At 37.6% G+C, this 13,089-nt stretch overlaps 1 protein-coding gene across 1 annotated transcript; it reads left to right on the top strand.

The window, feature by feature from the left end:
- The first annotated feature begins 8,676 nt into the window (after positions 1-8,676).
- LOC115229421 lies at positions 8,677-12,879 on the top strand. The gene is made up of 2 exons (XM_029799775.2): positions 8,677-8,690; positions 11,453-12,879. Exon 2 carries the CDS (start codon positions 11,502-11,504, stop codon positions 12,594-12,596), a length of 1,095 nt encoding a protein of 364 aa, XP_029655635.1. The 5' UTR covers positions 8,677-8,690; positions 11,453-11,501; the 3' UTR covers positions 12,597-12,879.
- Positions 12,880-13,089: the final 210 nt, after the last annotated feature.

Genomic DNA, 13,089 nt, shown 5'->3' with positions numbered 1-13,089 from the left:
ATTCCCAGAATATAGAATGATACCTTTTAGTGAGCACATTGAGAAATGCGCAAAGCAACTACTGCCACAATTTTTAATCTTCCCATTTTACCAATGTGCTTTCGGATCATCAACACAAATGAGACTGAACAAGGAAACATTCTTCATTGAAAAGTACAAACCCAGACTCAACCATCCGAACATACTGACACAGAGAAATTAACAAGGAAGAGGGAAAAAAAAATTTTAAGCGATTATCTCCCCTACACCGGAAAAAATCACTCACTACCTCCCCTTATTTAGAAATCTCCTGGAAATAAAAACAACGATAATTCCATGCAATATAAACATAACGTCACAAGAAATTTGAAAAGCTACACGCGAAACCGGTAATTTCTTTAAAAATTTTAAAATTATGTCATTTTAAGGAAAGGAAAAAAATTTTTCCAATATTCTCCAGACATTTTGACACAAATATATATATTTTTTAACATTTAAGCCTTCTGTCGTTTTTTCACACTTTACTATTTTCTTATATATATATATATATATATATTATATATATATATATGTATATATATATATATATATATATATATATATATATTATATATATATATATATAGGCGCAGGAGTGGCTGTGTTGTAAGTAGCTTGTTTACCAACTATATGGTTCCGGGTTCAGTCCCACTGCGTGGCATCTTGGGCAAGTGTCTTCTTCTATAGCCCCGGGCAACCAATGCCCTGTGAGTGGATTTGGTAGAGGGAAACTGAAAGAGGCCTGTCGTGTATATATATATATATATATATATATATATATATATGCTTGTGTGCGTGTATGTTTGTGTGTTTACGTCCCCGTTACCTATCGGTTTGACAAAAGAGACCGATAGAATAAGTACTGACCTTACAAAAGAATAAATCCCGGGGTCGATTTGCTCGACTAAAGGCGGTGCTCCAGCATGGCCGCAGTCAAATGACTGAAACAAGTAAAAGAATAAAAGAGAGTAAGAGGTCAGGTAAGCGTTAACATAGATATTATAATTATAACACCTTTCTTTTGTTAATACTATCATTCAGATTTCTACGAACGCACATCTCTTGTTAACAATAATATAGAGACTATATCTCTCCTGTAATTACCTTGCTATCAAATATTTCAAAACACACGAACGTAGGCGTGGCTGTGTGGTAAGGAGGTTGGTTCCCTACCATATGACTCCGTGTTCGGTCGCAGTGCGTGCCACCACGAGCAAGTGTTTTCTTGTATAGCCTCAGGACGACCAAAGCTTAGTGAGTGGTGTAGCCCGTCGTATATACATACACACATACGCACGCACACCTACACACCACCCCATATATATATATATCTATATATATATATATATATATATGTATATATGCGTGTGTATATATGGGGTGGTGTGTAGGTGTGCGTGCGTATGTGTGTATGTATATATGTGTGTATATATGTATATATATAGTCAGGCATGGCTCAGTGGTTAGAGCGTCGAGCTTACGATCGTGAGGTTGTGAGCTCGAATCCCGGACCGGGCTGTGTGTTGTGTTCTTGAGCAAGGCACTTTATTTCACGTTGCTCCAGTTCACTCAGCTGTAGAAATGAGTTGCGATGTCACAGGTGCCAAGCTGTATCGACCTTTGCCTTTCGCTTGGATAACACTGGTGGCGTGGAGAGGGGAGGCTGATATGCATGGGCGACTGCTGGTCTTCCATAAACAACCTTGCCCGGACTTGTGTCTAGGAGGGTAACTTTCTAGGTGCAATCCCATGGTCATTCATGACCGAAGGGGGTCTTTACCCTAGTCACACATGTATGTATGTATGTGTTTGTCATTCATCGTCGCTTGGCAACCTATGCAACCTATGTTGTTTTTTTTTACGTGCCTATAACGTAACAGTTCGTCAATAAAAGACCGAATCAATGAGATTAATACAGCAAGTTCCAGGCTTATAAAAGTACAAGAACTGCAGTCGATTGATTCGACGAAGAGTTTTCCAAGGCGATACCCCAGCACGGTTTCCAATGACTGAAGCTGATAAAAGACGCCATTGAACATACCTGACTTTGCGAAAAGAGACTTAGAATTTGAGAAGCGTAATCAATTGTATTGCCTCCGAAACAGTCAAAAGCAAAGAAGTTTTTTTGCGGCATTCGAACCCAGAACGTAAAGACTCGGAAGAAATAATGCTAAGCATTTTGTTCGACCAGCGTGCATATCTGTCAGCTCGCCGCCATATTCGTTTCATATTTTGGCACAAGGCCATGGAATTTCAGGGAAGGTGTGAAGTCGATTACATCGACCCCAGTATTCATTTGGAACTCATTCTATCGACCTCGAATAGATGAAACGAAAAGTCAGCCTCGTCGAAATTTGAACTCAAATCGTAAAGACGCAGGAAATGCCTGTAAGCATTTTGCCGGGCGCGCTACCGATTCTGCTACCTTGTAGCCCGATCTCTTGCTAATATTAAACGAGATATCTTTATATATAAAAGTGAGGTTGTGTGTCTGTCTCCTACGATTTAGATTCCTAACTACTCCCACATTTTGCGGTGCAGTTTAACCAAAACCGGGTATCTTATAGTCCTGATTCATATCGAGCCCTTCTGGGTATTAGTGCGCGTCTACGATGAGTCTACAATTTTAAAAAAAATTACCATGATTTTTTTCCATTTTAATGCATTTTTTCGCTATTATATAAGGGAAGTAACTCTCTAAAAATATCTACGATGAGTCAACGATTAAAAAAAAAATTACCACCATTTTTTTCCCATTTTTAATGCATTTTTTTCCTATTCTTTTGCTATAACTCTCTAAAAATGCTTATATAGTTATTTCCCTTACAAACCCGATCAACGCCGGGCGATACTGCTAGTGTTTAATATTCCGAGCCTCTTTAAAATTGGAAAGGTTTTTCCCTTTTTCTTAATGCAAAAGGAAACGCGTATCTCCTATCATCACTTTTTCAAACAGCTATAATCTTTAATCCATAAGAATTTTCAAATCCGAAATTTCTACGCTTTAAATGAATTAATTATAATTTGCAACCGGGTGTAGTTTTTTACTGTCACTAAATAGAGGCGTAATACAATATCATGGTTACTCAAACATCCATTTTCGAGTCAAGTTTTCCATTATAACGATGATATATATTCGACGGGGGCCGATAAGATGTCTTCGACATATGAACAATTCAGCTATTTGAAAATTCTCAGATTTCAGGGCTTTCAAAAGAAGTGCCCGGTTCATATGAGCAGCGCTCGGAGCACTTAATAAGGTCGTTAATGGGAAATATTAAATACGATCGCGAGAGATTGTATTTCTTAAGGCAAATATACAGTTCAATACATCATGGCATCGAGTATTTACAAAATATTTGAGTCGCCTCTTTTAACAATTCATTCTTATTAAAGTTACAGTCGCAGGAAAAATTTCAAAATTCTAGAAGATAACTAATTGTCTTTTAACTACACCTGAATCCGTAAATATTTGTTGATCGCTTATTAAATTCCTGTTTAACACCTACCATCAAATGTAGAATGTTACCTGTTGATTCAATGTGATGTGACGTAAACTGGGCTAATACACAGAATTTTTAAATCACACACACCCTATCAATATAAACAAACTTCACTTACTCAGCGGTCATTATTCGTCTTCGACGTCACACTCATTCTCACCACGCAAGTAAGGTTAACATCGATTTTGTCATTAGATATCCCGACTAATATGATAGGCAAATGACGTTATCTTTTCTACTCTAGGCACAAAGCGCGGAATTTTGGTGTAGAGGGGCCAGTCGATTAGAATGACACGAGTACGCAACTGGTGCTTAATTTATCGACCCCGAAAGGATGAAAGGCAAAGTCGACCTCGGCGGAATTGGAACTGAGAACGTAAAGACAGACGAAATATCTATTTCTTTACTACCCACAAGGGGCTAAACACAGAGGAGACAAGCAAGGACAAACAGATGGATTAAGTCGAGTACATCGACCCCAGTGCGTAACTGGTACTTATTTTAATCGATCCCGAAAGGATAAAAGGCAAAGTCGACCTCGGCGGAATTTGAACTCAGAACGTAGCGGCAGACGAAATACCAATTTCTTTACTACTCACAAGGGGCTAAACACAGAGAGGACAAACAAGGACAGACAAACGGATTAAGTCGATTACATCGACCCCATTGCGTAACTGGTACTTAATTTATCGACCTCGAAAGGATGAAAGGCAAAGTCGAACTCGGCGGAATTTGAACTCAGAACGTAACGGCAGACGAAACACCGCTAAGCATTTTATCCGGCGTGCTAACGTTTCTGCCATCTCGCCGCCATGCAGCGAATGACATAATACCAAGCTTTTTGCAATAACATTAAGAATAAAAGACAATTTACAACCAGCATCGAAAAAGCCCCTATGCTTTGCAAATACTAAGTCCAAAAATTATTTTACCTGAAGTATTTGAATGGAATCACTCTTGCAGCAGACATCCACAGGACCTTAGAATTTCATATCATAATTTTCAGATATTCACACCAGCAAAACAATATTCTTTTCAACCATTTACTATCCGTGGTTGATTTTCGCGCCACACCACCATCTAAAACATAGTGGAAATAATCCATTCTACTACAAATCTTTCAACTGATTGCTCCTTTATCACTTGTGCGTATGTGTGTGTATTTCCATGTATGTGTGTTTGTTGTTGCTGTGTGCATTTCTAGGCTCTGTTTGTACACAAATGCATGTAAAATACCATCTTACGCCAACCCTTTAAGACAGTTTGATACTTGTCTCAGATACTTGTTAAATCCCTTAAGGCGTTTTCCACGATATTTATCAAACGAACGTAGATTTATTATTTAACAGGATATCGTTTTACTGGTGATATCTCTAGGGGAATAGATTGTTAGGTTTTTAAAATACTACGTAGTGCTATCTCCAATATTTTCTATCGTCTCTTCAGTATTTGGTAGTTCACGAGAACAATCAAGATTACTTGTATCCCGAAAATTGTTGCTTAAAGAAATTTGTTGCGTAAAACCGCGTAACTTGGAAGCGGCTTAGAAAAAAGAAAATTTATTTGCATATTGATATTATATCCTTTGATGTAGATAACACATCTACATCAAAAGACTTGATATCGTTATGGAAGTGTTGTTTACAAGCCGCTCCCAGGCTACGCGCTTTTACGTAGCAACATTTCATTATCGTTATTTTAAACGGAGATAAACGTACTTTTTGTTTCGCTTTTTGGTTTCTCTTATTTACCAAGTATTAAGAGTTGCACAGCGATCTTAGGATTACATAGATCACTTTTCTACGGTAACTTAGCAAAATGCGCTTATAAACTTTTGATTAGTCCTCATCAGCGTTCGTCATCCTTTCCTTTCTACAGTTCTATACATCTATTATTGTGTCAATTGTAGCGCTTTTGCTGTAGCCTTTATGCTAATGTTACCATCTTAGTTGCTTTTTACTGCTTGTAGTACTGGCAGCTAACTTGGATGTCGCAGAGATGTCATGGAGAGCAGTTCTTCGTATGTCAGTCGGATGTTGTCTATTAGCTCCAGGTTGGAGGCGCAATGGCCCAGTGGTCAGGGCAGCGGACTCGTGGTCATAGGATCGCAGTTTCGATTCCCAGACCGGGCGTTGTGAGTGTATATTGAGCGAAAACACCTAAAAGCTCCACGAGGCTCCGGCAGGGGATGGTGGCGATCCCTGCTGTACTCTTTCACCACAACTTTCTCTCACTCTTACTTCCTGTTTCTGTTGTACCTGTATTTCAAAGGGCCGGCCTTGTCACTCTCTGTGTCACGCTGAATATCCCCGAGAACTACGTTAAGGGTACACGTGTCTGTGGAGTGCTCAGCCACTTACACGTTAATTTCACGAGCAGGCTGTTCCGTTGATTCGGATCAACCGGAACCCTCGTCGTCGTAACCGACGGAGTGCTTCCATTCATTAGCTCCAGGTTCCATAATAAACGTCAGCAAAATCGTTGTTTTAGCTGTTTGATAGTGCTGACGTTGAAACCCTTGCACTGCTACTGTTTTCGCTGCTCAAAATCTTTTTGTACATATTACACTTGGTGTTATTCCTTTATTTGAAAACGGTACATTGATAGAATCATTAGAACGTTGAAATAAATGCATCACGGCGAAATGCGTAGCCGTATTTCGTCTGTCGCTACGTTCTGAGTTCAAATTCCGCCGCGGTCGACTTTGCCTTTCATCCTTTCGGGGTCGATTAAATAGGTACCAGTTACGCACTGGGGTTGATATAATCGACTTAATACGTTTGTATGTCCTTGTTTTTCTCCTCTGTGTTTAGCCCCATGTGGGTAGTAAAAAATAGGTATTTCGTCTGCATCACGGCGAAATGCGTAGCCGTATTTCGTCTGTCGCTACGTTCTGAGTTCAAATTCCGCCGAAGTCGACTTTGCCTTCCATCCTTTCGGGGTCGATTAAATAAGTACCAGTTACGCACTGGGGTCAATACAATTGACTTGATACGTCGGTATGTCCTTGTTTGTCCTCTCTGTGTTTAGCCCCTTGTGGGTAGTAAAGAAATAGGTATTTCTTGCGTCTCTTTTCATTTTGAATTCAAATTTCGCCGTTTTCAACTTTGCCATTCTTTCTTTAAAACATTGTTCCTTGAAACAAAGTTCCTCTCAGGCAGTTAGACTGATATATTCGAATCGCCCCGTACTTCAAAATCAAATTTCTGTGAGTTCAACTTTGCCATTTATTCTGTCATCTCCCTTCAAACAAAGAACCACTCAAGCTCTGACGCTGACGATTTCGAACCTCACCTCAAAATCATTGGCCTTGAGCCAACATTAGAAATAATTCTTTCTACTAATTTTATTTTTGCTGCTGGTTTTTAATGTGAAGAACTGTCGATTTAATCACAATGTAAATTCCGCCACGCTTTCCGTGACCGTCCAACCCGTTCTGTTCTCCTCTCTTTCGCATCACATGACACGATATGCAGTTTGAATTTTTCAAAGCATCAAAAAATATACTTTCGAATTACGTTTGATCAGTATCGATGCTGTTGCACCTGAATTAATATTTCTCCGTTCACTGTAACTTCCTCAGCAAAATACACAGAAATGGTTTGCAGAAGCTCGAAATTAAGCTGGCAAATAAACGTTCGATTTGAACTTATGGAGCAAATCAAAACTCTGAGATGTGGCGAGAACACTAGCGGCAACAAATGCAACGACACCGACATTTTGAACCACGAAAACTTCACTAACGTCAATTATGATATTGCCGATGTAAGTGATCATAAAATGATGTAGATGATGATGATGATGATGATGATGAGGAGGAGGAGGAGGAGGAGGGGGGAAGATAATGATGATTGTATTAACAATAAAAACAACAACAGCAACAACAGTAATAATGATGATGATGATAATAATAGTAATAATAATAATAATAATAATAATAATAATAGATACCCTGATGCAGCACCAGGTAGTGGCTGTCTTGGCTTCTGATCTTAACTGATTGGAAGTGTTATCATGTACATTGTTTTGTCTTGGTATAAAAGATGGGCTACAGCAAATATTCTGCTCAATACCACAGATTTGCATGTCAGTTGTTTGACCTTAACCAGTTGAGCATGTCCCTTAGTGGCTGACGATATGTGCATCTCTGATCACGAGCAGAAGTAGTGGGGGAGCATCATAGCCATGTGTTGAGAAGGATTCTTTGGGGTTTGAATAGTTCACCTCTGGAAACATAGGTGTTTCGTTCAACGTCCTTAAACAACCCTTATTCAGGGACCTTTTGAGCGGGATGGGTTACTCGATCTGAAGAAAATTCTAACTGGGCTCCACCTGCAAGGTCATGTACTGTTTATCTTGATATGAGATCACCATGTCGCGCACATATGGTTGTGATGCATGTGCCTGGTGTACCCTTATCAGACGGGTAGTCATGATGGGTATACTGGGCTTCGTATATTTTACCCCAGTGTCACTTTGATGGCATGCTCTGCTCGCTCACTCAATAATAATAATAATAATAAAAGTTACAGAACTACATGATCTAAATCAGGATTGAATCGCTGAAAATTAAAGAAATTAAAGAAACCAGTATGAATGAATTGGACACTCTCTCCAAAATTCGCAATTCTAACCAAAACCCGCAAATAATTGGTAAAATCCCCCTTGCACTTAAGAATATTACTTCAGTTAATGAAGTTAATATTACAGATCTCGAACCACAGGCGCAGGAGTGGCTGTGTGGTAAGTAGCTTGCTTACCAACCACACAGTTCCGGGTTCAGTCCCACTGCGTGGCACCTTGGGCAAGTGTCTTCTACTACAGCCTCAGGCCGACCAAAGCCTTGTGAGTGGATTTGGTAGACGGACACTGAAAGACGCCCGTCGTATATATATATATATATATATATATATATGTATATATATGTGTGTGTGTGTGTTTGTGTGTCCGTGTTTGTCTCCCCAACATCGCTTGACAACCGATGCTGGCGTGTTTACGTCCCCGTTACCTGGCGGTTCGGCAAAAGAGACCGATAGGATAAGTACTAGGCTTACAAAGAATAAGTCCTCGACTAAAAGGCGGTGCTCCAGCATGGCTGCAGTCAAATGACTGAAACAAGTAAAAGAGAAAGAGTATGTACTATGCATCCGCGAAAATCTTAACGATTCTGTGTGAAGAAAAGATTAGAGAAACGACAATATTCCCACAAAAAAACCTACTTAGCAAGAATGGAAAAGGAAACTACAAAATAAATTGAAAACTTTAAGACAAAATCTGAATAGAATAGAAACCTGAAAACTGCTCAAGTTAGGAAACACAAGATTTAAATCTTGAGAAAAAATACTTAGTCAAAGAGAAAAAGATTTGCGACTGTCTTAGAGCAACTGAAACAGCGTACGATAGCAGTAGCAGGTAAGCTTTCCAGTTATCAGAAAAGAACAGATCTGTATCAACAGAAAAGATCATTTGAGAAAGACCAGATGAGATTTTATAAGAAAATAAATCGTGAATGAGAAAGAAGTGAAGATAATGAGCCTAATACTGAAGAAGCTAGATAGTGCTGGATTAAAGTTTGGGATAATCCAGTCAATCGTAATGGATAGGCAGTGTTGTTAAAAAATTGAGAGAGGAAGTACTGAGTGAGAAGCAGCCATATATGCGACGAAATAATGCATTATTGAGAAAAGTGTTAGGGAAATGCTGAACTGGAAGGGCCCAGGATCGGATTTAGTTCAAGGGTACTGGTTAAAGAAATTTAGTAGTCTACATGGGAGGCTGAGGGTACAACTTCAGGATTGCCTTAATTGACGAATATAAAACCAGATTGGATGTCTAGAGGGAGGATAATACTCCTTATGAAAGACAAAATGAAGAGTAATATAGCTAGCAATTATAGACCAAACACTTGCTTACCATTTTCACTTACTGTGAAAGCTGTTAACAGGATTGCTTTCAGAAAGCATTTGCGAGCATCTTGACAACAAGAATTTACTGCCATAAAGAAAAGAAAGGTAGCCGGAAGAAGAGTTGAGAAACGCATGATCTATTGTACAGCAGTTCCTAATTAAGTAAAAGCTATAAGGAAAAATCCAACACTAGAATGGATAGGTTATAGGAAAGCCTATGACATGATCTCACACTCATGGATCGGTGAATGTTTGAGTATAGTATAGTAGACATATATGTTCAGTATAGTAGACAACAAAATAGAATTAATTAGCTTTAACATGAAGAAATGGGAAGTAGATCTCTACTTCAGAAAAAAATACATAACAAATCACCAGGAATTACAAATAATATATATAACATATACAAAATTGGACTACTGGGTACTGCACACATCCTACGTAAAACACTTTCAATACAGTAACCATAAGAGCATCACAACAAACCACAGCACATACCCAAGGCACACAGAGCTGCGCTCGGTAGTGAAGTGAAAGCACGATATAAAAATAAAACTACTGTATAATAATAATAATAATAATAATAATAATAACAATAATAACAATAATAATAATAATAATAATAATAATAATAATAATAATAATAATAACAATAATAATAATAATGATAATAATAATAATAATAATAATAATAACAATAATAATAATAATAATAATAATAATATAATAATAATAATAATAATAACAATAATAATAACAATAATTTCTACTTTAGACACAACGCATGAAATTTTGGGTTACTGTCCTCCTGATAAACATGCACATACCGACTAGACCCCTCATATATACACATACACATACGCACATACTCACACACGCATACACACACACATTCATATGCGATTGCCTGTGTGTCTCTGTGTGTCTACATATATGAGTGCCTGTATTTGTGTTTTCGCGTCTTTACCGTGATTGTACCTCTCCAGCACCGTCCACCACGCTATATTTTTGCTAATCGAACAATGCATTTCATACTACACCAGATTCTTTCATATATCGTCTCCCTGATGCCGTTCCCTATCTATATTACGATTTAGTTCTCCTATTTGCACTTTTTCTTCTATCATTAATACGAAGTTATTCAGCTTTCAGCACCGGTTGCCCTATATTTTCGTTTTGATGGTGGTTCTACCTAAAACATTACACAACCATTCTTGTATTGCCTTCTTTTCTTTAATATAATTTTCTTCTTGCTTGAGAACTACCAATAAATAATATTTCTTAAACCGTTTTTTGTTTTCTTTTTATATTTTCAGAGATATTAACATCATAAAGAGAAACATGAGGAAACTGAACTGAAAGAACGCCACACCAAACAAAACATTCTTTCTTCATCGAACTATTGAACGCATCACCTGGATATGACACACCATTACTTTCTTTATTAAAAATATATTTTAAAAAACTGAAATATTTAAATTTCAAGGAAATCGAAAATTCGATCAAAAAAATCAAAAATTCGATCAAAAAAATCAAATGGAAATATGTTAGTTTCCATTTATAAAATTCAATGAACAATTTGCATATATTGATCTTCGTGACCATACCTGAATATGCCAATGCCTACACATATACACACGGTCATACGAGCGAATTTCAAGCATACTTGACAGATTCATATTTACATTTCTAACCTTACTTCTCTTTCTGTCATTTTTTTTTTTTTTTTTTTTCCTTTTTCGTTCTTGTTATTCCGTTTTCTTCAATTTCCGTCTCTTTATTCCTCCTCATTTCTGATATAGTTATTTTTTATTTGCATGCACCCCGCCCTCATACCTGACCCTCCAAATATTTTTTTTTTTTTCATTTCTTCTCTTTTTATTCTTTAATCAATTCTCTCCGTCTCATTCCCCCACCCCACCACATCGCAACTTAGTCTGTATTTACCCCCACCACAATTATTATCTCTCACGTCTGTTTATTTAACGTACTTTTTCGAAAATTGTTTATTCACATTTTTTCTAGTATTTTCTAATATTTCGATTGAATCTTTTATGTTACTCTCGAACCAAAAATGGAAACCACTTACCCAAATTTCGGTAACTTCTCGATAGAATCTCTCGATTCAAATATCACCTATGTACGACCCAACATCGGTGGGAACGTGCACTTAATTTACAACCAAATCATACTCCCAATATTAACGTATGTCCCGCCAATTCTGTTGACCCTCGGCATGATAAGTGACTCTTTAGCCCTGGTGGTGCTGCGGCAGTCAAATCTGCGCCAGTGTTCGATAGGTTTCTATTTACGAGTCTTCATTGTTATTGATATATTTGTTAGAATTTTAAAACCAGCACTCGAATGGATAATTACATACTGCAAACTAACTCACATTCCCCATATTTCTGATCCCCTTTGCCGTTTGTGGCAATTCGGTTGGAATGTCCTCTATTCGTCAGCCACATGGTTGGCAGTCTGCATGGTTGTTGACCGCTATATTATTCTTTGGCATTCAAGAAAAGCAACTGAGCGTTGCAACGTCTTCATGTCAAAGGTCGCCATCGCCATGGTCTTCACAGGTCTTGTAGTTATTAACATACATGCCATGTGGAGTGCCTACTTCACCTCGGGATTGTGCAATCAAATTAATCCAAACAATCCCAAGATGCACGAATTGGTGTGGTTCTGGGTCTCCATGTCAGCTAATTATTACATTCCGCTAATACTTTTACTTTTCTTTGATATAGCTGTAGTTCTGGGAATAATCATCAAAGGAGACAGAAGCAATTATTTCGGTCAGCTGGCCACTGAGGAATATGAAATGACATCCGTTAGTACTGTAATTTGCATTACATTTTTCTTGATTACATCACCTGAACACATCTGCTATTTGTTAGAGGAGAACCTTCAGTTGAGAGGACATGGATTAATTTTACTTTTCCTTACGTCAACAGCAGCCCAACTGCTCACGCTTTTCAACTCCGTCCTCGTGTTCATTTTCTGTATTTTGTTCTCTTCTTCCTTTAGAGGCACTCTTATCGAAATCTTTGTAAATATTTTCCGGCGAAAGCTTTCCCACTCCGAATACGAACTGGCAACGGCGAATAACAACATGGAAGGCACAGCACTGGAAATAGATAATCCAACTCACAACGCCAGCAATTAGATTCCTCTATGTATATTTCTTTCTCCGTCGTGTTGATTCGTCATTCAATTGCTTTCTAATGTCTTCGTAGATGATTTATACAATGTTCCCATCAAATGAAGTCAGTGAAACGACTCACACTTCACATCACAATACATATATACAAAGTATATACTAACAACACACATGCAACTGCAATGTGTATATGTGTAAACATAAATAGACATACACAGACATTATAAACATATATATATATGTATAGCATTCTTTTCGATGGTCCGATAACTGAAGAGATGCCGGCGAGAGTTTCCACCCCGACATCTGAAACTCGGAATTTTTATCATGGCTACCGAATAATTGTCACATATATTTACAGATATATATATATATATATATATAATATATATATATATATATGTTATATATATATATATGTATATATATATATATATGTACATATATATATATATGTATATATATATATATATATATGTACATATTATATATATATATA

Source organism: Octopus sinensis, unplaced genomic scaffold (assembly GCF_006345805.1).
Source record: "Octopus sinensis unplaced genomic scaffold, ASM634580v1 Contig12584, whole genome shotgun sequence".
Taxonomy (NCBI): domain Eukaryota; kingdom Metazoa; phylum Mollusca; class Cephalopoda; order Octopoda; family Octopodidae; genus Octopus; species Octopus sinensis.
This window is presented reverse-complemented; position numbering and strand designations above follow the sequence as displayed.